Here is a 22,329-nt window from a genome sequence, read left to right as displayed (position 1 = left end):
AGGGATCTTAAATTTTATTGATATGCAGGAAGTTTTTACCCCAACTTTTTATTTTCAAATTGTAATTTTTTTTTTTTTTTTTTTTACTTGATTTGTATTATTTTAAAGGGAAACTCGCCTTTCAACGTCCACTAATAATACAATAGATTCAGATATATCCATATAAATTCATAACACCCAAAGACAAAAATAATAATTAAAAAATTATATTAAATACAAAAATGAAAATCAGTAAAACATAAATAAAACGAAATATATAAAATACATTTAATTAAAATTAAAATTAAATCAAAATGACTTAATGACCATTAAATCTTTAATTAGTCTTAATAGGGACCTATATTTTGGACAATATGTTTAAAGAATATTTTAATGACAAAAATCAACAAGTGGACTAATCCTGCAGTATAAAAGGCTTGATTTTTTCAGTGGAGCTCTTTCAAAATAAGGACAATATCAAAAAACATGATTGTTTCACGATTTAAATTCTTGTTTCAATCAAGTAAGACTTGATACCAGTAAAGTGAGATATAGGCTCGTCTACTTAAATTGGAGATGTACAATTCTTCATTTTTTACAGTGGGCAGTGTGCTGAGCGCAGTATCTTCCTGGGTGGGTGAACTGCACACTACCGGAAAACATTTTGAAGAAACAAAAATCTCAACTAACGTGGTGGGGGTAATGGGAAAATCACACATCTCGCAGGCTTATCATCTTACTCAATATTCTGACGGCCTCTTCTCAAAGGTGTTGACTCAGAGCGGACTAGTTTCAGGGAAGAAGGAGAGGGGAAAATACGCCGCTGCTCCTCCTCCAGTAACCGGCAGTCAGTGCAGGGGACTCGACCCATGGCTATTCTTTCTCATAGAAACCTGTATTAGTGAAGCTTATTTCCATATTTCTTCACGTATAAAGCTGTAAGACCACCCTTTAGATACTGGTTCAATTCCACCAAAAGGACATTAAACCAACCTAATGGCGAAATGACAATACAGGAATGTGATTCCCCTAGTGAGACTTTTTACACCACTACAACACATTTGTTTATTTTTTATAGTAGTGGGCATGGATTTTTTTAGTTGAAGTGGGAGCTTCCACCTCCATTAATTTTAGCAGATGTTGGGGAGGTTTCGGCAGGGTATTCTGGGATATCCCACTTCACCAAGAGAACCATTTGCTTATTTTAAAGTCAAAAATAAAAGAGACAATCCTCCCCAAGGATGCTTTCAATATGTCAGAGAAAAACAAAAAAATTGAGTGAAAAGGCCAATGCAGATGTCATTAATTACAAATCATTGCATTGATGTAACTGAGGAAATAGGCTTTTTTAATTCTTTAAAGTACATACATGGTCTGTCTGAGTAGCTAGCTATTTAACTTCTACTACTACTTTTGTGTGGCAGGTTTTCTTTTGTGGTTTGGGCTCTAATTGTAGGTAATTAAGGAAAATCTTAAAGGAATAGTTCAACATTTTGGGAAATACGCTTATTTGCTTTCGAGAGGTAGATGAGAAGATCTGTGTGATAAATATAAAGCTAGAACCAGGAGAGGTAGCTTAGCTTAGCACAAAGACTGAAATAAGGGGGAAACAGCTAGCTTTTCTTGACGCCACCACGAGGCGCAACCAAGACTCCTGGAAGTCACTGGCCCTCTGGTCGTTTTTACACTTAGGTTTTTGAATGTGCTAAACATATAATGTGTTAAGGCTAGCTGTTTCTTCCTGTTGCAGTCATTATGCTAAGCTAAGCTGAGCACCTGTTGGCTATAGCTTATTTATCATACAAGCAGAGTGGTATCATCTTCTTATCGATACCATTGTCATGTCTGTACGATAAGAATGAAGTCACCACCAGCAACCCATTAGCTTAGCATAGCATAAAGACTGGAAACAGGGGAAAACAGCTGACAGCTAGAAACAGCTACAAGTAACTTAATGGACTCTCTGCAGTTGCCTGGCATCCTCACGGTGACGACAAGATTCCAGGAAGTTACTGCACCCCAAGAAAAAGTCTGGCCCATAACCCCCATAGCCAGCCACACCAAGACTAGAAATCGTAGATGCTTTTCACATATATTTTTACAGTCCCATACTAAAAACGGTACCTAAAAGTTTTACAGTCCACTTAAAAATGCTAAAAAGCTTGGCTCTTTGCACAACAGAGCAAACGAGTTACTCCTTGGTCATGTTGACAGAGAAAACTATGTGAATTATTTTCGCTTTTAACTAATATTAACCTTCTTGTCAAATGATGGATGTCTGGGGTAAAGTGCCATGTATAAGCCAGATAATTGTTTAAATTCACTTTAATTCAAGTCCATGATAGACAAGTAAACTGTGGAACTGTGAAAATGTCAAAAAATGACTTTATATGTTTCACTGTAACCACATTAACACATAGGCCAATTATTGTCTTTAAAGTTATATTTAAAGACTGTTATTAGTAGCATCATGTTAATGGCAGCAGCAGTGACTAAAACCATGACGATATTTACCGACATTACAGTACTTGTCACAGTACCCTATGTTGTGGTTTTACAGAGAGGGGCCTTCTTCATGTAACACCTGTGCCTGGACGCCTCTTCCCAGCACCGACACATCCTGTTTACGGTACGTGTGACACAGCAGCAAGTCAGTAGAAAGGAAGGAGGAGGTTTTTACTGTGCTCAATGAACCTCCTTCTTCCTGCCACAACAATCTCACTCTAAAAGATTCACACTTTGCTCTGAAGTTCCTGTCTGTGTCGCCATATGCACGCCTTTGATTTACACACATAATAGATAAGACATTTTGTGGCCCACGCCAATCAATACAGAACCAAAAGCAGGTGTGATTTTTTTATGAGCACTTTCTATTCTTTTGAGTGGTTTAGTGGTTTTTGTACATTTGCATACACCTTCATCTAACCTTAGGCAGCAGGTCATTTTTCACGCGAATCAAAAAAGAAAGCAAAAATGGAAACACAACTAGGATAATCAACTAAGCACATGTTTGCTAAAGTGTACACCTTTTAAATGTCAGGAAAAAAATGTGTGGCTGTGTGGTTTGAGAGAAGGGCCCACAAAAAATGTGTTGAATTACTTCATAGAAAGTAAAAGAATAATTTATTATTATTTAAGATTACCTTCCAAGTTTTACACTTCATCACGTTTCTTGCTTAAATCAAACCAGACAAACCAAACAACTATGCTTTTATTTTTGCTCAGATCATTAATTTTACAAGTACACTCAAGTCAATATTGCACATGAACATTACAAAACTGTCAAACAACTGCATGATCTGCTCACCAAAACTGTTACCTCAAGATCATTTCACACAATCATTATCAAATTTAGCAACACAACAATAATTTTACATATATCACATAATAACATATTTTAACATTTTATTTTAAACATGTTTCAAATTTTGCCACCAAATAAGAAGATCAGTTGAACATGATCTGGTAGCAGGACTGATATTGTAGCCTCCAGCACATGATATTTGACCAGGAATTTAGAAACATTTTAAAAAAAGAAATGAGGAAAAAAGCGATTCCTGAATCAGAACCAGAACCCATAAAAGCTGCTCATATGGTGAATGTACTAATTGAATCTGTATATAAAAACAATGCAGATATTTCAGGTCAAACTGAACCACAGGCACAAAAGGAAGTGAATCTGCAAAACATATGATAGCACTCTAATGAATTTGCAAGGACTGCAAAGAAATAAAAAAAAAAAAAAACCAAGACTGATATTTCATTAACTGCTTTCTTTTGTGTCATGTTTGACGGTGTAATCTGACATTTTATTCAGTCACCCTCAACAAACAGGCTTCACAGCCCATATTTGGATAGAAGAAACCAGTGTTGAGTGATGGCTGGACACATGGTGTCCCCTCAAAGTCACATGCTCTGTAGCTCAGATCGTCACTGACTAGGCCTTTTTAACCAAAACAAACAGAGGTGGCTGGAAGAGTTTGAATAAATGACCATGCTGTTGTTTTTCTAGTGAGGAGTGTCTCCTCTCTCACACATATGCTGTACTTACTTAGTTACTTTGTTGAAAGTATAACCAGTTTTCTTATCCAGTTCGTGGCGTAAGTCCTTCTGTAAATTCTGAGAGGCACAATTTGACCTGAGTCAGAGAAACAGAAAAAAAGCTTTAGGTTTCAATTTGCCCGGTTTTTCTTCCTGTATATTCCTGCTTTGTACCAAACTAAAACCACCACTGTGTGAGAACTTGTCATCATTTTATCCCTTGTTAACAACATTACATTCACTCAACAGAGAAAACATGTAACATATACATGACATGCACAGAAAAATGACAATTGTTACATACAAAATGTATAAAAGTAATCTGGCAAAAACATGATGTGAAACAACAACAACAAAAAATCTTACACTTGCTTGTCTCCGGTGACCAGAATGACATTCAGGGGCGTCACTCTCGGTTATCTTAGTTTCTTTATCTCAACCCTTGCAAATGTACTACCAGCAAAAAATAAAAGAACAGAATTTAGAAGGATTATATCAGTTCATTTTAAGAGGGGCTCTTACATAAAGCAGCATTCAAATTAATAAGCAAAGGGTTCATTTTGTAATTTACATCCAAGTTCACATGTTGTGTGTCATGTGATCATGAATTACCTAGTAGCAAGAGGTTAGGATAGCTAAAATTAAAACACTCAACAGCCTGAGAGAAAACTATATTTTTTACACAAACAAGAATAGTGAATACAGTATAATTTAAACAGTATGAAGTACTTTACATGTACATGTATTCTACACAGATCAATCTTTTGTCTAGCTCACTTGGGAACAGGATTTTTTTATTATCCGATCTTTGTCTTCTTCTCGATGGGTTACTACTGTAGGTCCACAAGTAAGGAGCAGGGAAAATGCCCCCCCCCCAAAAAAGGCTGAGAGGCCGGAGGAGTCTATGTCTCTGTCAAAGCTGGCAACCGATTTAGTCACTGATAAGACGGCAGTGGTAAATGAGAGGCCTGCATTTGGGTCATGAGTTTAACCTCATGGTTTCATTTTAAATCCAATATGCTGTGAGTACAGAGCCAAAACAATAAAAAACACATGACTGTCATTATTTTATTGTAGGTAAATCATTATCACATGATAACGATTTACCTACCTTTAGCACATGATCTTTGTTATACAACAAAACCTCACATGCATGTGTACATTTATACTTTCTAAGGTGATTTTATATGTTATATGTTTTGTAGTAAACATCATGCTGCCAAGATTACGTTTTTTATGGTTCAGTTTAGGCATCTTTAAGCACTTTGTTAAGGTTAAGGGGAGACTATGGTTTTGTTTAAATATTAACAAAATCAGTTCATCCCATGTTATGCTTCATGTCACTGTATACTTTTAGTTTCCTGAACCTAACAACACGTCGGACTCAGGACATGAACCTCTGTTTCTGGTTATTTTACTACAATTTCTCCCCCTTTACATCCTTTTAGGATGTAAACATGTGATGTAGGAGCCAGGGTTACATATTAAGCACTACAGGTGGCTTGATCCCAGGAATATTGTACTTATTGGCAAAACTAGTGATTTCTTATTGGGCACTTACTTTAGCAGAGAGACTGCTCCAAAATGAGCGAACAGGATTGTTAGCACAGTCTGTGCTTCTGTTCTGACAGTCGGTAGTGAACGTTTCTAGCACAACACACACATATTTAGTACTTTTTCTTTTTGCCATTTCAATGTAGCTGATAAGACAGACTCACAGATATTTGATCCTGGGCACTGACAAGTGAATGTTTCTAGAATAAAACACACATACACACAGAGAACATATTCACAAAAGTCACTTTTTCACTTTTAAGGGTTTCAACTTTCAAGATTTTATTGAAGTGGGTTAATGTTGAAGGTGGGCAGAAATCAACATCAAGCTCACTGAGTTCGATGTTAAAATGCTGCTGAATCTCCACTATTTCATTATAAAAGTAATTAAGAAGTTCTTAACACATCTCTGGAGTGGATTCAACTGGCTGGATGGGCAGGGGACCAGTGACAGGAATCTGGGATTGTGACTCCGTTTAGTGATCAGGTCTGAAAAATAGGTGTTCCTTGCTTCTTGGATTTTACACTGAAAGGTGCACTTTAGTAAACATCATGCTGCCAGGATAATGTTTCTTTTTTATCAAAATAATGTGAAAATGTTCACACTGCTCACTGCCAACACAAAATGTTCATACTAAAAGTATCTTCTTAAACGTTCACTGGCAACATATTTCATATTTTCCCAAAAATCCTGGCAACTTAAGTGGGATTAGCCTCCATTTAAAAGGCCAAGAGATTTGAGAAAGTTGAGAGGTGTTACTGAAGGTCTCACACTCACTGTGTGGCTTATTGCTGCTATAAATTAAGAGCTGCTGAGGTCATGAAGCAGCAATCGAAATATTATAAAATTAAATTATTAATACACCTTTGATGCTACTGGACTCTACTTATTGTGATCACATTTTAAATGGCTTCATTTGCATACAACAAACATGGAAACTGGCCTGTAAAATGCTTCCCATTTAACCTAAATGTTACATGATAAATGTGTGTGATTTATCTTCCAACATTTTTCAATATGGCTTCCTAGTGTTGGTAGAGAGCTGCCTATCTATTCAATAAATATTTAACATTTAATAATCTAAGGTCAAAATTCCACTCACTAGCTTTCAAAGGTTTCAACTGCAGGTCTCAGCAGGCTCAACTGTAATTTAATTGTAGTTTTGTTTAGTTTTATGTCTTTTAGTTTTGAGTGATTTATGTAAAATGTGTTCTTTTTCTCATCAAATATGTTACATCAAAATGATTTCACACATGCAATAATTATCACATTTTAGAATCCAAACACAATTTCACAACCTCATATTTTAACATTTTATTTAAAAACATTAAAACAAATTCTGCCACAGGTGAGAGCCTCAGTGGAACGTGATTAGGTATTTTACTCTACAGTACATGACAACTAACCCCAACACTTTTACACTTGATAAAAGGCTTCTCCATCACACCCTGAACCTTTTCACTAAAAGATACAAAGGTGCATTGTCACATTGTAAAAATGAATCAGTGACATTTATATAAAAAGACATATTTCACATTAAGTCATACTGGCCCACAGGTACAAAAATAATTACATTTTATACTACGGTGTAGTCCCTCATTCGTCCAGGAGTGTTCTATCGTAGAAAAGGTTTCAGTCGTAGTCATCTGGTTACTGGGCCATCTTGGTTACTGGGCCATCTTGGTTACTGGGCCATCTTGGTTACTGGGCCATCTTGGTTACTGGGCCATCTTGGTTACTGGGCCATCTTGGTTACTGGGCCATCTTGGAAACAATTAGGTCAGTTTCAGGTGAAACTAGCTATTAACAGATTCCTTCCTGAGGGCAGGGCTTATGTAACACAGAGTAGCTTAAATTTCTAGTTCCCGTCCCATTTTTTCACAATTGAGAATGACTTCCGGATGGGAGCCGAAACGTCTTGATTCTGAAAACAGTGTCCAGATGACTACGACTGAAACCTTTTCTACGATACATTCTATACTGTTTAATAGATTTAACAAAAATAAAAACAATCTCTAGATGAATATTTTTATAGCTGGTTATTGTTGTGTCTCATCTTTTCAGACAGTATAATCTGAATCTTCACCAACAGGAACTACAGGGTTTCTCTGGATCAGAGCTGCATTCCTGGATCTGAGCTCTGCAGAGAGAGACAAAGTCATCATACTGTGTGAGCGAGAAACATACATGTGGTCACGTCCTCTTACAGAAACATGCTGTACTTACTCAGTCACTTCCTTGCAGTTATATTTAATTCCTTTATCCAGTTCTTTCTGTAAATCCTTTAAAGATGCATTTGTGCAGTTTGTCCTGAGGAGGATACACAAAACATGACTTTAGGATCAATTCTCCCAGTATAAGTTTGTCTTTCTGCACATTTGTGTGTTGTACCCCCCAAATTAGCCACTGTGGAAAAATATACAGAACATTTCTGTGCTTGTCACATTCAAATTTAACCAAAAAATGACAATAGTGTTGCAGAAGCCTTGTGAATAAGGAGAAAATCTTACACAGAGTTCTTCTCTGTGACCAGAACAACAGTCAGGCTTCCTATCCTGGTGGAGTTGAACCGCTTCACCTCGATGCTCCCAAAAATACTGACAACGAAATAAAAGAGAACAATTTAGAGAGATTGCATGAAATCAACAGAGTACATGAACAGCAGATAAGCTTCAAAGTGGAGTATACATTTATACTTCTAAGGTTCACAAGTTATGTCATGGAAAAACCTACAGTAAGGGGCAAACGGGCTAAAAGGTGAAGACAATAAAAAAACTATAATAACACGTGAGGATTTAAGGCTAATTTGATACAAGACTGTTGCTCACTCTCAATTTTAGAAAACCATTTACAGCATATTGTAAGTAATCCACAAAATCAATCAATGCAAAGAAATGCAAATTGTTGTGACTGTTGGCTGAATATTAAAATAAGGTGTGGGGAGGTCAGGGTAGCAAATGGCCACCTATATAAACCTACAATATAAAGAACTCGTGTTTTGGTTCGTGATTTCAATTGTACAGAACAAATTGCATGTTTCAAAACACTGAGTGACTCAGTGTTACTAACATCCTCACAGTCTTCCTTAGAGACAAGATACTGTAAATAATATTTTCGAATGACAGAAAAATACTCTGAAGCTGATAACCTATTAATCATTTAAGTAATTTTTCAAACATTCCCTAAAGGATTTGCTGCTTTTGGGGTGTTGGTCTGACATAACAAGCTATCTGATGACATCAACTTCCGCTTTAAGGAAATTTTGATGGACATTTTATTGACTCAACGATGACTTGAGAAAATAATCTGCAGATTTACTGATGATGAAAATAATTGTTAGTTGTAGCCCAACACAGGCTGCAAAGTTTGTGGAGATGATGTCCATTAGGCGAAGCTTTCTTGTTTGATTTACAGCTAAAGTAAAGAAAGAGACAGCGACCACCATGTCTAGAAGAATTTGCCCTGCTCAATGTCTAACCAAAGAGGAAAGGGATATGCATTGCAATTACAGCATTCAGGACCACATTAAAGATGTGGAGGCAAATAATGAAACTGCAGACAATCAGGACCTCATAACAAATAGCACATTTTTTTTACTAAATGGGTAAAAATGAGCCTTATGTGTGGCCCTCTTGTGCTGTTGGTTACCAGATTACAACAAAGATGCACATGAAGAGTATGAAGATCTGATTAAAGTGCTGCTACTGCGCCAGACTTATATAACATTGCTTTAACCGCACTTGCTGACATCTTTAGTGCGTCACTGTCAACCTGTTTGGTTGCATGAACTAACATTAGAAAAGGGATATTTCTTCTCTTACTGTTCTCACTAAAGTCATGAAAGAAGGGCAGAGCAACTTACCTCGAAGGACTGAACGGTGTGGTGATGGATCCGTTTAGCATTGCTGTGACATCACCACAGGCAATGTCTGCAAACTACCGACATGAAGATGATGTTAGACACTATCGGACTGTTATTTTGCTTGCTTAAGTTATATTTCATTTACAATGCAGAAATGTTTGATTCATGCAGCAGTGCATAGGTACCCATACAATCAACTGAACTAGATTTATTATTTCATATTCCCATAGGTAAAATAATCTGTTATTACATATGAGAAAGAGGCCGTGGTACACTACCTTCATTTTTCCTCTTTGACAAGGCAGCAACTATACCTAATAGAATTAATCTTGTGCATTAATCTCAACAGTCAATGTTAAAATATGAAATATGTGTCTCTTCGTTCCACTATGTTCACCAGCTAGTCGCTAACTGTGCCTGTCTGCTGTTTGGTGCTGAGCAGGTCGTGTTGGTTTTTAGTTCTTTTTCACTGACCCCTTTCACAGTCACATCATCATTTGATACATTTTTATTGTAAAAACAGCGGTTATAGCTGCTAAAAGCATCTGTAAGCTGCTGCACAGCTTGTTGAGGAGAAGATCATTTATTCAGCTTTCTAAGATGAGGTAAGGTTAGATTTGCCTCATATCACACCAACTGTGTGCAAAAAGCATGGCACAGGATAAAAACACTAAGTTAAAATAACTGGCAGATTCACATTAGCTGCTGTTGGCATCTTTAAGTGCAGCAGCTAATGTGAATCTGCCAGTTATTTTAACTTAGTGTTTTTATCCTGTGCCATGCTTTTTTATTGGATTGAATCTGTGTGTGTGTGTGTTTGCTTGTTTCGGTGAATATGTGGAAAAGTGTGTTATGTGTTGGTAGTTTTATCACAGAATAAGACCCAGCCAAACTAAACCAGGGTCTCTGAATGTGTGGGTTGCTGCTGCTCGCCCAGCAGAGAGCTCCATGGAGACCAACACAAAGCCTTATTGATGAAGAATCACGCTGAGTGACCTTTTTGTTTTCTTCTATCATAATCACTTATAGTCAGGAGAGATTTACTTCACCTTATGCTCCACATTATTTTAACCACTGCTTGATCCCAGGACTGTCGTATTTTGGGTAAATTCTTATTGATAACTTACAGCAGCTGAGGCTTTGAGCCAGAATGAGCGAACAGGGTTGTTCTCACAGTCTGTCCATCCTGGGCAGCCGGTAGTGAATGTTTCTAGAACAACACACACAGATTCAACACTTCCTGCAACTTAAATGGGGTCCATAAGAATTTACTTTGGTGAGCTGCTCATATAAAACAAAACAGAAACCTCAGCACGTCACAAGCCCACACTGAGACATAAACTATGTGATAAAAACATAAAATGACCAAAGTCAAACAATAAACACTTTATGCATAAAACGAAACAAGTGTCCCACAGAGATGCTATTAGCACCTTGTACCAACTATGATGTGTAGTGTTATGTCCATACAATTACAGTATCTTAAGGATGAGCATAGTAATAATACCTCTGATGTTTTGGGAGTTAAACAAATAGTTCAACAATTTGGGAAATGCACTTATTCGCTTTATTACAGAGGATTAGACGAGATGATTGACACCCATCTACAGGGAGTAACTTCCTGAGGTTGTCAGACAACCACCAGAGACTGAAAGTTACCAGAAAGTTACTGCACTTGGCCAAGCTAGGTAGGCCAGCTGTCTCCCCCCGCTGTCTCCCCCCACCCCCCATTTCCAGTCTTTGTGCTAAGCTAAGCTAAACAGCTACTGGTGGTAACTTCATATTTAGCAAACAGACGGGAGAGTGGTATCAATCTTCTCATTTAAATCTCCGCAAGAAAGCAAATGTGTATTTCCCAAAATGTTGAACTATTCCTTTAAGAACTGCCTCTGGAAAAGTGCTTTTGCAGAACCTGGCTGTCCTAGTTATAATACATTTTAGTCTTTAAAAAGAAGGGAGGAAGTTGAAAAGATTCTTGGCAGGGAGAGAGGAGTCTTGTAGAATTTTATGTCCTTTTTGACTGTAGCCTAAAGGTGTTTAGCATGGGATGGTAGCTCCCGGCCGATGATTTTTGATATTTCTTGAGCTAAGGTGTTGCCAAGTTTGTTTTGAGACCTTTTTCCTTGTCTTCTCAGAGAGCTTTAGCCAGTCTGGGAACTGCTGCAAGCCCACTGAGCCCCTGTGATAATGGGCTTAAAAAACTTGATGTGACTTGACATGTTTTAATATAATACTATGTAAAAGTAACTGTAGCCATCAGAAATAACACCTCTGGCAATTAGGACCAATGTCAGTTTTTATTCCCTCTCATGCAACACACACAAAGGGCATGTGAGGTCTTTTGCTTAACTGGTGAAAAACACATTTGAAGCTGTTGCCACAGTTATATGGTTGTCTATTGCCTCTTACCACTGCTGCCCTCTTTTCCACACCAGGTCAGACCATCCAGCACAGATCCCAACAGAGTGTCCTCCAGGGTGATAAAACAATCTTTCTTCTCAGTGAAGTCATGGACCACATCCTTCGTTTTGCTCCAGAACATCATCTAAACCCCAAAAACAGTTGTTATCACATTGTTAAATGTATTATTCTGCATTATAAAAGAACTCTTGTGTGGATAATGTGCACACAGACAGTCGTGTGATGAGTGTGAGAGTGTTTACTCTGTTGCATGCAGGTTTGAAGGGGGCCGCTGCAATGAGGGGGTCATAGGCTTCCATGGGAACTTTACAAGGGTCCTGCCCCACATAGGCTTGTTCAAATGCACCCCATACAGTTTGACAGTCGTATCTGAAAAATAAATATGACAGTGCTGCTTAGTTTCAGGAATGTGGATCAGCCTCATTCTGATGGAAACCCTTTACTGACAAACTAGCTAGTTTGCGTTTGACAAAAAGAAACAGGGCATTTCCTCCCTCACTTGAACATAACTCTGCACTTGTTATTACTACACCGCTCCCACTGTATTTATACAAATGTGAATCATAGGAACCACGAAAGATTGCAGGTGTTCCTGTTATTTAGCTAGCCTACCCTCTGATAGAAATGGGATGGACAAAATAATAGAAACACCTGTCAGTATAAAACAATACAGCTCAACAGCAGCACAAACTACATCCTCTTTCAAAGTGATCATAAAGTTGAATCAACACCTCTCTAAAACAGTTTCAACAAAAACTAAACATTAAATTCATGAAGGTAGTTTTTATTGCAGGACTGTCGTATTAGACTGCATTAGTTTTAGCGAGGTGTACCTAATAAACTGGCAACTGTGTGTAATGTATATGCTAATTTGCTGCAACATATATTTATCATATCTTAAATTGTATTCCAAATGTAATATGTGAAGAAGCCCCGTACTCCTTTTACACATGATATTCTGTACATAAACTTTAAAAAATAAAAACCTTTACCCTTTGAACGCCTCACACCTAGCAATAAATGCTGGCTTAAGTCCGTCTGTTTCCTTACGGAGCGTCAGTCCCAACACAACGGCCACGACAATAATTATAAGAATGATAACGGCGACACTTAAAAAAAGGCAGCGTCTCCTCCGACGCTGTGCACACTCCATTTAAAAGCCCTTAAAAATTCAAATGTCGGTGAAAGTTTGGCTGTTAAACTGCTGTGTGTTGTTCACTGATTCGTCGCTGGCGCTCGGACTTCTATTTATGGAGGGGCGAAAACACGGTGCACGCGCACGTGCACTGGCTCGTGTCCAGACTCTGCTCCAATCAGTAATCTTATAGTAAGAAAGTACATTTACAATTTTGTAGGCCTAATTGTACTTTACTTGAGTATTAAAATTTTATCAGAGGTGGGTACCTCACTGTAAAAATACCTTGTCCTTCATTGAAAATGTTACTTATGTAAAAGAATTTAAGTAAAATCAGGAAAATGCCTACTTAAAGTACTAAAAGTACTAAATGCAGAAAGATGTCTACTGTGACTGTTATACTATTATATATTATATCATTAGATTATTATCACTCATGCATTAATGTAGCCTAAAAACAGGATTTTACTGTTGTAGATGGTCGAGGAACTATTTTGTATCAGACTGCAACCAAGATTGGTTAGTTGCAGTTGGATTAGTCGTTTCAGCTGTACATGTATAAACTGTTGGGTAGATTTAACAAAACATTGTATTTTATAAGATCAAGATATCATCAAAAATCTCGATTTGTAAAGTAAAGCTGTCAGATAAATGTAGTGAAATAAAAAGTACAAGTACCCAAAAAAAAGTCAAATTTGTACATAAGCACAGTACTTGAGTACTTAGGTACATTCCACCACCATGTTTTATGCTACTTTATACTTGTACTTCACTACATTTCAGAGAGAAATATTGTAGTTTTTACTCCACCACAGCTATTACTAACTAGTTACTATTTTTAATTCACTTCCTTGACATTAGCTTGATGTTATCCAGGATTTTACCTTGGTCAAATAAAAATGCCGATAGATTAAAAGTAAATAAATAAAGTAAATACTGAGTCTGACCCACCCATTGTTTGTGGTTTTTGAAGTTGGCTGCTCTTACTCTTTCACCTTTTTGTATCAGGTAAGTAAGTAGGTCAGTAATAGATATTTAAACCAAGGAGCTGTAACAGTAGCTGGGTTAAGTTGATGCAATTAAATGCTAATCTGCTACTGAAAAATGGTTGAGTGCTATAAATCAAAGGTTATGGACTAGCCATCAATAGTGAACATGTTGTGAAATGCTGCAGACCTATGAGTACAAGCAGAAAGATCAAAACAAAAGATTAACCACTCCAGTAAACAGGTTCTTCATGTTTTGCAGGATGTGCAATGACATAATGATCCACCAATACAGTTATATCATTTGTTGGATGTTTCCTACTCTAAATATCTGTGTGGTGGTCAGTGGTGGAAAGAAACCCAAGTACTTTACTTAAGTACAAATTTGAGGTACTTGTACTTTCCATTCCATTCCATTTACAATGTTTCAGAGGCAAATTTTGTACTTCTTGCTCCACCACATTTAATTGATAACTTTAGTTACTTGTGAATTTGCAGATTCTGATTAATAATACAAAATCTAATCAACAAATAAAATATATTGTATCATTATAGATGAGACTTTATTGAACCCCGGGGGGGAATTCACAAGCTACCCAGCAGTATGTAAAATAATTAAAATTAGCACCACCTTTACCAGCTGCATCATTAAAGTGATGTACACATTAATGCATCACTAATTTTAATACAGTAATATAATATATATGAATCTGAAATGGGCCATTCTGCATAATGACTACTTTTACTTTACATACTTTTGTACTTTTACTAAAGTAAGATTTTGAATGCATGACTCTTACTTGTAACAGTAGTTATACCCTGTGGTATTGCTACTTCTACTTAAGTAAAAGATCTGAGGCTTTGACACTAGCAGGATCGACCTATTGTGAAACCAAAAAAAAAAAAAAGCAAATAGCTCAAGTTGCACACTGCATATGGGATTCTTAGAGCCTGAGGGTTTATGAAAACTGAGCACACTAAACAAAATACTTGCCATGGAACCAAAATGTTAATAATAACAAAAACAGAATCATATTTATGTCAAACTATTGAAAATATCACATAATATTTCAGTCTATTGCAACTTTTAAATCTTTTAGATTATATAACACGTTCAGGGCCTGCCGAGTTTCCCTTGTGACCTTTGGTCATTCCATTAAACACACTGATTTAGGAAAATGCATCAAAAGCACAAAACTGAAAAAAAGATGGTCTTAAAACTAGATTTTGACATAGATAGTGCTTCAAAATTAGGTAACACTGACCCACCATGAGGTCATTATCATGTAAGCCAAAAATGTCAGTTCAATGTTAGCATAATCACGTTGATAGTATAGCTGGAGCTTTTGGCTTCAGGAAGCAGATATATTTACTCCAAAGGGCTCCAAGAGGCGTTCTGACCTAATCTGCTAATGAAATGGGATCAATGAAAAGTGCAGGGTATAGAGAAAACACTTTTTGAGCAGCCAATTTAATTTAATGCACCTTCACTGAGCATAAGACTACAACATAACAATATCAGAATACATGCTAAACCTGTGGGTGAGTCAGTTAAATGTGAGGCTCTTTCTGTGTGACAGGCTGTTTGCACATGTTTGGCAGGAGGACTGTTTGGGGTTCTGGATGCACTGAAGGATCATCAGGGTCCTGTGGACAAATGTGATATCTGTTAATCCAGGCTACTTTCATCAGGAAGTTCATTATTAAGTCATAAACAACATCTGTATCAAGTCTCACTTCTATGTGCAAACAATGTATTTTGGCGTTTAATTTGGAGTACTTGATGGATGTGACTTACTGCTCGTTGTCTGTGCAAGTCCAGCGGAAACCTCTGGACTGGAGGATCTGGATGAGGTCTACAATGGATCCTTCACTACATGATTCTCTGTAGAAGAAAAAAACAAAGGACTTAAAAAGTGGTTATAAATGTTTACCACTTTCTGATAAGTCACAATTTATAAAAGGTTTATAAGTAACTGTAACTCGCGGCAATATCAATGGTTGATAATGATACTTTATAGATCAGTTATAAGCCATTATTAGAACAACACTTGGGTTGCCAGGTTCTAAAAAGTCCCTCTGGCAGGTTTCTGTTTGGTAATAATTCAGTTTTATTGTCATTATACATGCATACAAAGAAACATAGTCTTGTCATTCCATGACAGAGACGTCATAAATGTTGGTAATCTATTAATAGATATTTGTGGGTTTTAAACATTCTAATAAGCTATAAAGTTTGAAGTTATGAATGTTAATAAGATAATAAAAGGATTTTGGTCCAGATTCTCCACAGGCTTTTCCCAAAGTTGTCCATTAGAGGGTTTTTCTGATAAATTAAAGGATTTTTCACAACCCATCAACCCAAAAGTTATCACACATGATTAGTAAGTCATTAGTTTCAAATTAAAAAACGCTTTATGAAGGGTGACTTATTGGAAAGTGATATTGTATTATAAGTCTTGTAGAGACCCAACATTTTACTGCAGAGTATCAGCTGTTTTAATCCTCACATAAAGGGTCCAGCTAGATTGGTCACCACCTTAATGTTGACATAAGCCACCCTGCGTGGGTTCAGACCGTCCAGTTCAACACTTCCAAACATGCTGCGAGATAAAAAAAAAAGATTTTATGCATTCTCATTAAACACCATAGCTAAAATATTTGCTTCATTCATTCTATTTTTTTTTTTTTTTTACCTTTTCCTATTAAAGGCGTTGACAATAGACCCATTCAGTAATACAGTGATGTTCCCACATGCCATTTCTGCAAACTAACAAATGGGTGAAGAAAATCACATGAGAGCAATATTCCAGTGCTGGTTTTGGATCAGCATGTTGCATATAAATGATAGACAACACAGTTGTGCATATGTAGAACAGCGCTGAAGCATTTGGACATTAAACTTACGTTTTGTGAGGCTTGCCTCCACAAGGAATATACCGGGTGATTTCTACATGCCAACCACTCCGGACAAGAACTGAAATCAAAACCTGTGTGTAAAATTCACAGCTATCAGTTAAAAGAAGCAGATAATATTCAAATGAGACATGAATGAAAAGTAAGACAAACAAGTGATGTGTTGTCATGCAATGACACATAGTTGGCATGTTAATCAGCACTACTAAAAAAATTCTAAAGGCAAAACATTTGGGAGCACAGCTGCAGCTGCCTGAGCGATGAGGTTTCATTTGAATCCCGGTGCAACCAAACTTCCTCATTGTAAAAATACATGAATAAAAGCTAAATGTGTTTGCCATAGAATACACTATTTGATATTAATATTGTACAAAAATGGTTAAGGAATTTGGTGTACTATTGGTGACTTGGTATATATACATTATCTTCAACAATTTAAAGACGCAGTAGCTGATTTTGTTTGGTAAACTGGGGGAAACAAGCTGTAAACACAACATTGATTAACTTTGATTTGATTGATATGGTGAACTTGTTAGCAAACTGTTGCTTATTCATACATCCAGCAGATACAGCGCAACATTAGCATTTATGAGTCATGTTTCTGGCCACTTGAGAAAATAAGTCCAATAGTCACTCTCTTTTAACTCAACTGCTGAGGGAAATATCTGGCACAATACTTGCTAAATACTCCACTATGAACACCAGCTAGTTGCTACCTGTGTCTGTCTGCTGTGTAAAGAGGTTTTATTTTTTAGCTTTTTCACTGAAAACAGCTGTCTGCTGCTGCTGTAAATAACAAAATAGTAAAGCTGTAGGTTGTAAAACCAAAACAATGAGCTGAAAGACGCTAAAACGCTCCGTAGACCTGAGGGGACCTGCAGAGCCAGGCAATAATTATTTGTGGACTTGTCATTATGAGCGACCCCTTTCATATTACAGTACACACAGCCATTTGATCCACTGTCAGTATAAAAATATTGATTTGTGCAGCTTTAAGAAACGTATATGTATCATAGTATTTTCATGTTTCGGCCATTTATAGTGCACTCTGCATTTGATCTTAATTTGAACTTATTGTGAATGTTTTCAAGGAGACAATCCCTCTTTCAAAAGCCAAAGAGCTTGGGAACCACTAGGTTACTCCTGCCTTTCTTTCACGGGCATTCCTTAACTAGTACAAGCATTATGTTTTAATTGTCTCTGTCGTGTTAAAACTAGAAAAGATCTACCAGAGTCTTCCTCTTGTCCACACCAGATGAGGTCATTGAACATGTAGCCAACCAGTGTGTCCTCCAGGGTCCAGAAGTGACGTACAACAGCTGCATAGCTGTGCATCAGTGTCCTGGTTTTACTCCAGAAGAGAAACTAAACAGACGGGAAGGGAAATATAAAGCAGCTTAACTCAAAAGGTTTTCCATCTAATGAGGTATTGATGAAGAATGATGAACGTATATCTAATTTTGCTAGCTAAAATCTCTCTCTTGCTCACCCTATCACAAGGCCAGGTTTGTGGCATCGCATAAAACATCTGATGATAATCCTCCACCGTCACATTACAGGAGGACTGACGGACAACCGCCTCCTCAAACTGTCTCCAGATGTCCTCACAGTCAAACCTACAAGTAAAGATGAAATATATCTTTGTGTTTTAGGGCTGCAGCGATTAGTCAATCAATCAATCGATAAGTCGATTGACAGAAAATTAATTGATTAATCGTTCAAAATCAATAAGTTTCAAACTTGACACAGTGACAAGTCAGATCCCAAGAACTAAAGCTTGGGTTTCAAGACCTGAACATGGCCTACTATGTTCTTTACTAAATTTAATGGCATTTTAATAGTGTTAGTTGGTCGTACATCAAATTACTGGAATGTAAACCATGAAGATTCAAAGGTCATTAAATTTGTGTTAGGACTCAGTATAAATCATCGTACAGTACATTACCTCGAGCTGGGGTTAACTAGTGTGATGTAATTGTAACACCTTCCAACCACAATGTGTTTAATGTTGGGGGTAGTTCCGAGCTGTGCTCTGAGTTGACTAGGGCAGAGCTGGAGCATAATAAACCCTTTGAAATGGACACAAAGATAGAAGAAAGAAGACATTATCGATCACATTTGGGAGGGGCACATCAAAAGAAAGACTGTGGGCACGTCAGGAAGAATTACTTACATACAATCACGCTGATCATTACAACGGACGCAGATGTTTTAGGGGCGCTCATGACAGTGAGACCCAGCACCGCCTTATTGCGCCCCTGAAAAGATGCGATCTGCCTTACTGTAGATCAACAGCAAAAAAAAAACATTTTCAGTTTTGGATATGATTGCAGGCCAGCAGGTACTTTCCTGGGAACTCAGGAAGGAGTGCTTTTGCTACGGCGTGATTAACCGAAATCAAATTTTCTTGTGGCATCTACAAAACTTCCTCCCATGTTTTTTTCTTCTTTTTTTAGAGCTCTCAAACCTGGCTTTTCAAACCCCCTCAAGGAGATTTTAACACATGATGACGGCTGACCTTTAGAGAACAATAACTCTAACTCAGCATTTCAAGGAGATACACAAAAGATACACTTTTTTGTTGTTTAATTACAGTGGTTAGCACATGCAATCATAAAATATCATGCGACTAAACAGGTACACATGCCCAGTTTTGTAATTCAGTGGTGACATGCAGAAGTAAATACTCACCATTTTCCATGCAGAAGGTTAAATGGCAACAAATGGCTCCATAGTTTGATGTTAAATGCTTTGCTTGGTCAGGTTTCTGCCCAAATGGAGTCCTGTTGTGGTGTGATCTGTCGTGAACCCTTCTCTCAGGACTAATGGTTGTCATGCCCGAGAGGCTCGTCTTGTCATAGGTCGACAATCACAGCTCCTTCCCAACCCACAGAGACGTTCTTAAAGGACGGATGAGATGTTTTTTCCAGCCTCCTGTTGCAAAGACTAGATCCACATGACTCTTATTATGGTGCCATTAAGAATCTCCCCACATAGTGTGTGTGCTGTTCTCTGGGACATGGTGCCATGATGAGCTGGGGGAAGTAGTGTATGTTACTGTTAGAGTTATTGGACACAGGGCAATATGTATGTTTCAGAATGAGCCTGCAGTATTATGTTGAAGATAGCAGATGCTATTTTGTGAAGTAGTCGCAGGTGGGAAGCAGCTACATCAGATTTTACTGGCAAAACATACAATGAGAACATGCAACTGTTAGTTCATACTGATCAGTGTGACAGATATGTGTACTGTAGGTTCAAAGCAATTTCTCTCTTTTATAAAGGATAATAATTTTTCAATTTTTTTCTGTATCTGTTGCTCAGTTTGTTTCTGTCTTCCCATTTTTAAAGGTGTGCAGCATAATTTAAGGCCTGAAGGTACTACAGTTCACAAAATCGGGCGCCAGACATACAACTGTGTGTCATTAATAACTCAGGGGGGCAGCAACTTCTCTGTGTAACCCACGTTACAAAATAAATTAAGGATGTAAAGGTAATTCTAAGATATAACCTCATAAGAAAGATAATAACAAGGTCAAAGGTAGTTTTGAGCAGATCTTATTTCATTCTCTTCAAAACACTTTTCAACCAAAATTCAGGACAAAAGAAATCAATCTAATCATTCAACAAATTTGACCACTTCCATACACAATTTAGTTCATCCACATTTCATCATTTCATAAAAAAAACAAAAAAAAACCCCATTTCATCAAAACAAAGATCTACAATGTCCCATTACTTATTTGGACCTAGTCAGTTATCTCAGAGTCTCTTAAGCAAGTGTCAATTGATCAAATGTCCCAAAAGGAAGTTACTGAACTTACCTACCAAACTAGGTGACATACAGTATTTGTTTAGTGATCTTTTGTTCACTGACTAACGTGAAGGACTTCCCATCTTAGCACAACATTAAACACTTTTTTAATTTTTGTTTTGTGCTAATATATGTACAGTAGCATCCACAGAAAAACTGTAGGGAGTCCAAGAAAGACCTTATATAGTTTCATCTTATGTCGTTGCGCTGAGGTTAAGTAGCTGAATATTGCCTCATAGAAAAGGAAACCAAAATCTGATTCAGACCTTAAAGTAAGAGCTGAAGACAGCACATTTGAAGAACAAGCTTTTCACACACATTATTCACTACTAATGATGAACTGAAATATGCTTATACAGGCTGTTGTGAAAGTTGCTTGAATAATTACTTCAGTATAATGTACAGTATGCATTTCTCTGAAGCAGAACCAAGATCTTGTCATTAGGGGAAGTTTGTGAATAATTAACTCAAGTAAAAGGAAGCTTAACATTAAGTTTCTAAACACTACTTCCATTTGTGCTACATTTAAGTATTTCATGCCTGTAAAACAAGTAACTAGAGTAGTCTTGTTTTTTGTGTTGCCACCAATGCATATATATTCACTGTATATCTTTTTGTGTTTGTGTTAAAGAAAAACACACTATTAATTGAACTTGAATGTAATTTACAACAGAGATTTTAGTCCACTTTCTGAAAAGGCAAAGATGTAACCTGAATGTGCAGATATGCACCTACAGATTTACAAAGCTTACAAATGTTTATGAGTGGCCATTAAATCAAGGGAGATATAAAAATTCACACTTGCGGAAATCATCCATTGTTGCTGCCTCTCCTTCAGACAAGAGGAAAAGTTAGTTGTACTAAATCACACTCCTCTCCTTTCTTAAAGCGATTTATCAGTTTCCTGTACGGAAGAATGACAGCGTTCCAAGGAGGAATAACAGCCAATGAGAGCGGCGACTTCACATCCAGCTGCATTTATTGACCAATGAGACTGTGAGCGTTGCCTTTAGTCCCGCCCTCCCATAGCTACAACAAATCAACACTGAGAAGTCAGTCCGTCTGCAGCGAGGTGGGTTGAGTCAGCTTCCGAGAGAGGGTGCGAGGCGGAATTGGAGTCAGAGGAGGAATCAGATCGTGAAATTAGAAACGAGGACCCGAGAGGACTTGAAAAGAAAAAGAAAAGGAAGAAGAGTAACTCAAGTGTATCAAGTCAGAAAGAGGAGAAGTATCTTGTTGGTATGGGAGCTGTGACACAAACAGACGGCATTTTCAAGAATCCACATGAGGTCGGAAAGTTTGTAGGAGGAAAGCTTGGAGATGTACGAGCGGTCAGGAGATCACAGCGGTGTGAACTGCTTCCCACTTGGAGCAGAAATAAAGAAGAAGGGAGAATGTGTGTTACAGGGTGAGGCCATATGAAGAGCTCCTCTCAGGTGTTTCTGCTGTCAGGAATATGGACATGTTGCTGCAGTATGTAGAGGAAGCAGAAAATGTGGGAGATGTGGAAGGACGACTGTAATGTGGAGCTGGCTCAACTGTAATTTAGTTGTAGTTTTGTTTAGTTTTATGTCTTTTTGTTGAGTGATTTATGTAAAATGTGTTCTTTTTCTCATCAAA

General features: G+C 37.4%; 2 protein-coding genes and 1 long non-coding RNA gene across 3 annotated transcripts; all 3 read right to left on the bottom strand.

The window, feature by feature from the left end:
* Positions 1–3,200: 3,200 nt before the first annotated feature.
* On the bottom strand, positions 3,201–5,026 carry LOC122866786. The gene is made up of 3 exons (XR_006375809.1): positions 4,798–5,026; positions 4,387–4,473; positions 3,201–4,117 (listed from the first exon to the last, which is right to left on the bottom strand). It is a non-coding gene; the product is annotated as an uncharacterized LOC122866786 (long non-coding RNA).
* A 2,272-nt stretch (positions 5,027–7,298) lies between these two features.
* Positions 7,299–13,371, bottom strand: LOC122866631 (ADP-ribosyl cyclase/cyclic ADP-ribose hydrolase 1-like). Its single transcript, XM_044176542.1, has 8 exons — positions 12,851–13,371; positions 12,101–12,227; positions 11,847–11,982; positions 10,565–10,647; positions 9,438–9,511; positions 8,086–8,172; positions 7,802–7,885; positions 7,299–7,715 (listed from the first exon to the last, which is right to left on the bottom strand). The coding sequence occupies exons 1-8, from the start codon at positions 13,009–13,011 to the stop codon at positions 7,658–7,660; spliced, it is 810 nt and encodes a 269-aa protein (XP_044032477.1). The 5' UTR covers positions 13,012–13,371; the 3' UTR covers positions 7,299–7,657.
* A 1,145-nt stretch (positions 13,372–14,516) lies between these two features.
* Positions 14,517–21,622, bottom strand: LOC122866627 (ADP-ribosyl cyclase/cyclic ADP-ribose hydrolase 1-like). The gene is made up of 10 exons (XM_044176532.1): positions 19,587–21,622; positions 19,069–19,176; positions 18,841–18,964; positions 18,385–18,511; positions 18,125–18,260; positions 16,887–16,969; positions 16,676–16,749; positions 16,490–16,582; positions 15,778–15,864; positions 14,517–15,626 (listed from the first exon to the last, which is right to left on the bottom strand). Exons 1-10 carry the CDS (start codon positions 19,729–19,731, stop codon positions 15,527–15,529), a joined length of 1,077 nt encoding a protein of 358 aa, XP_044032467.1. The 5' UTR covers positions 19,732–21,622; the 3' UTR covers positions 14,517–15,526.
* Positions 21,623–22,329: the final 707 nt, after the last annotated feature.

Source organism: Siniperca chuatsi, linkage group LG19, assembly GCF_020085105.1.
Source record: "Siniperca chuatsi isolate FFG_IHB_CAS linkage group LG19, ASM2008510v1, whole genome shotgun sequence".
Lineage (NCBI taxonomy): Eukaryota > Metazoa > Chordata > Actinopteri > Centrarchiformes > Sinipercidae > Siniperca > Siniperca chuatsi.
Note: the sequence above shows the minus strand (reverse complement) of the source record. Positions and strands in the feature narration are given on the sequence as shown.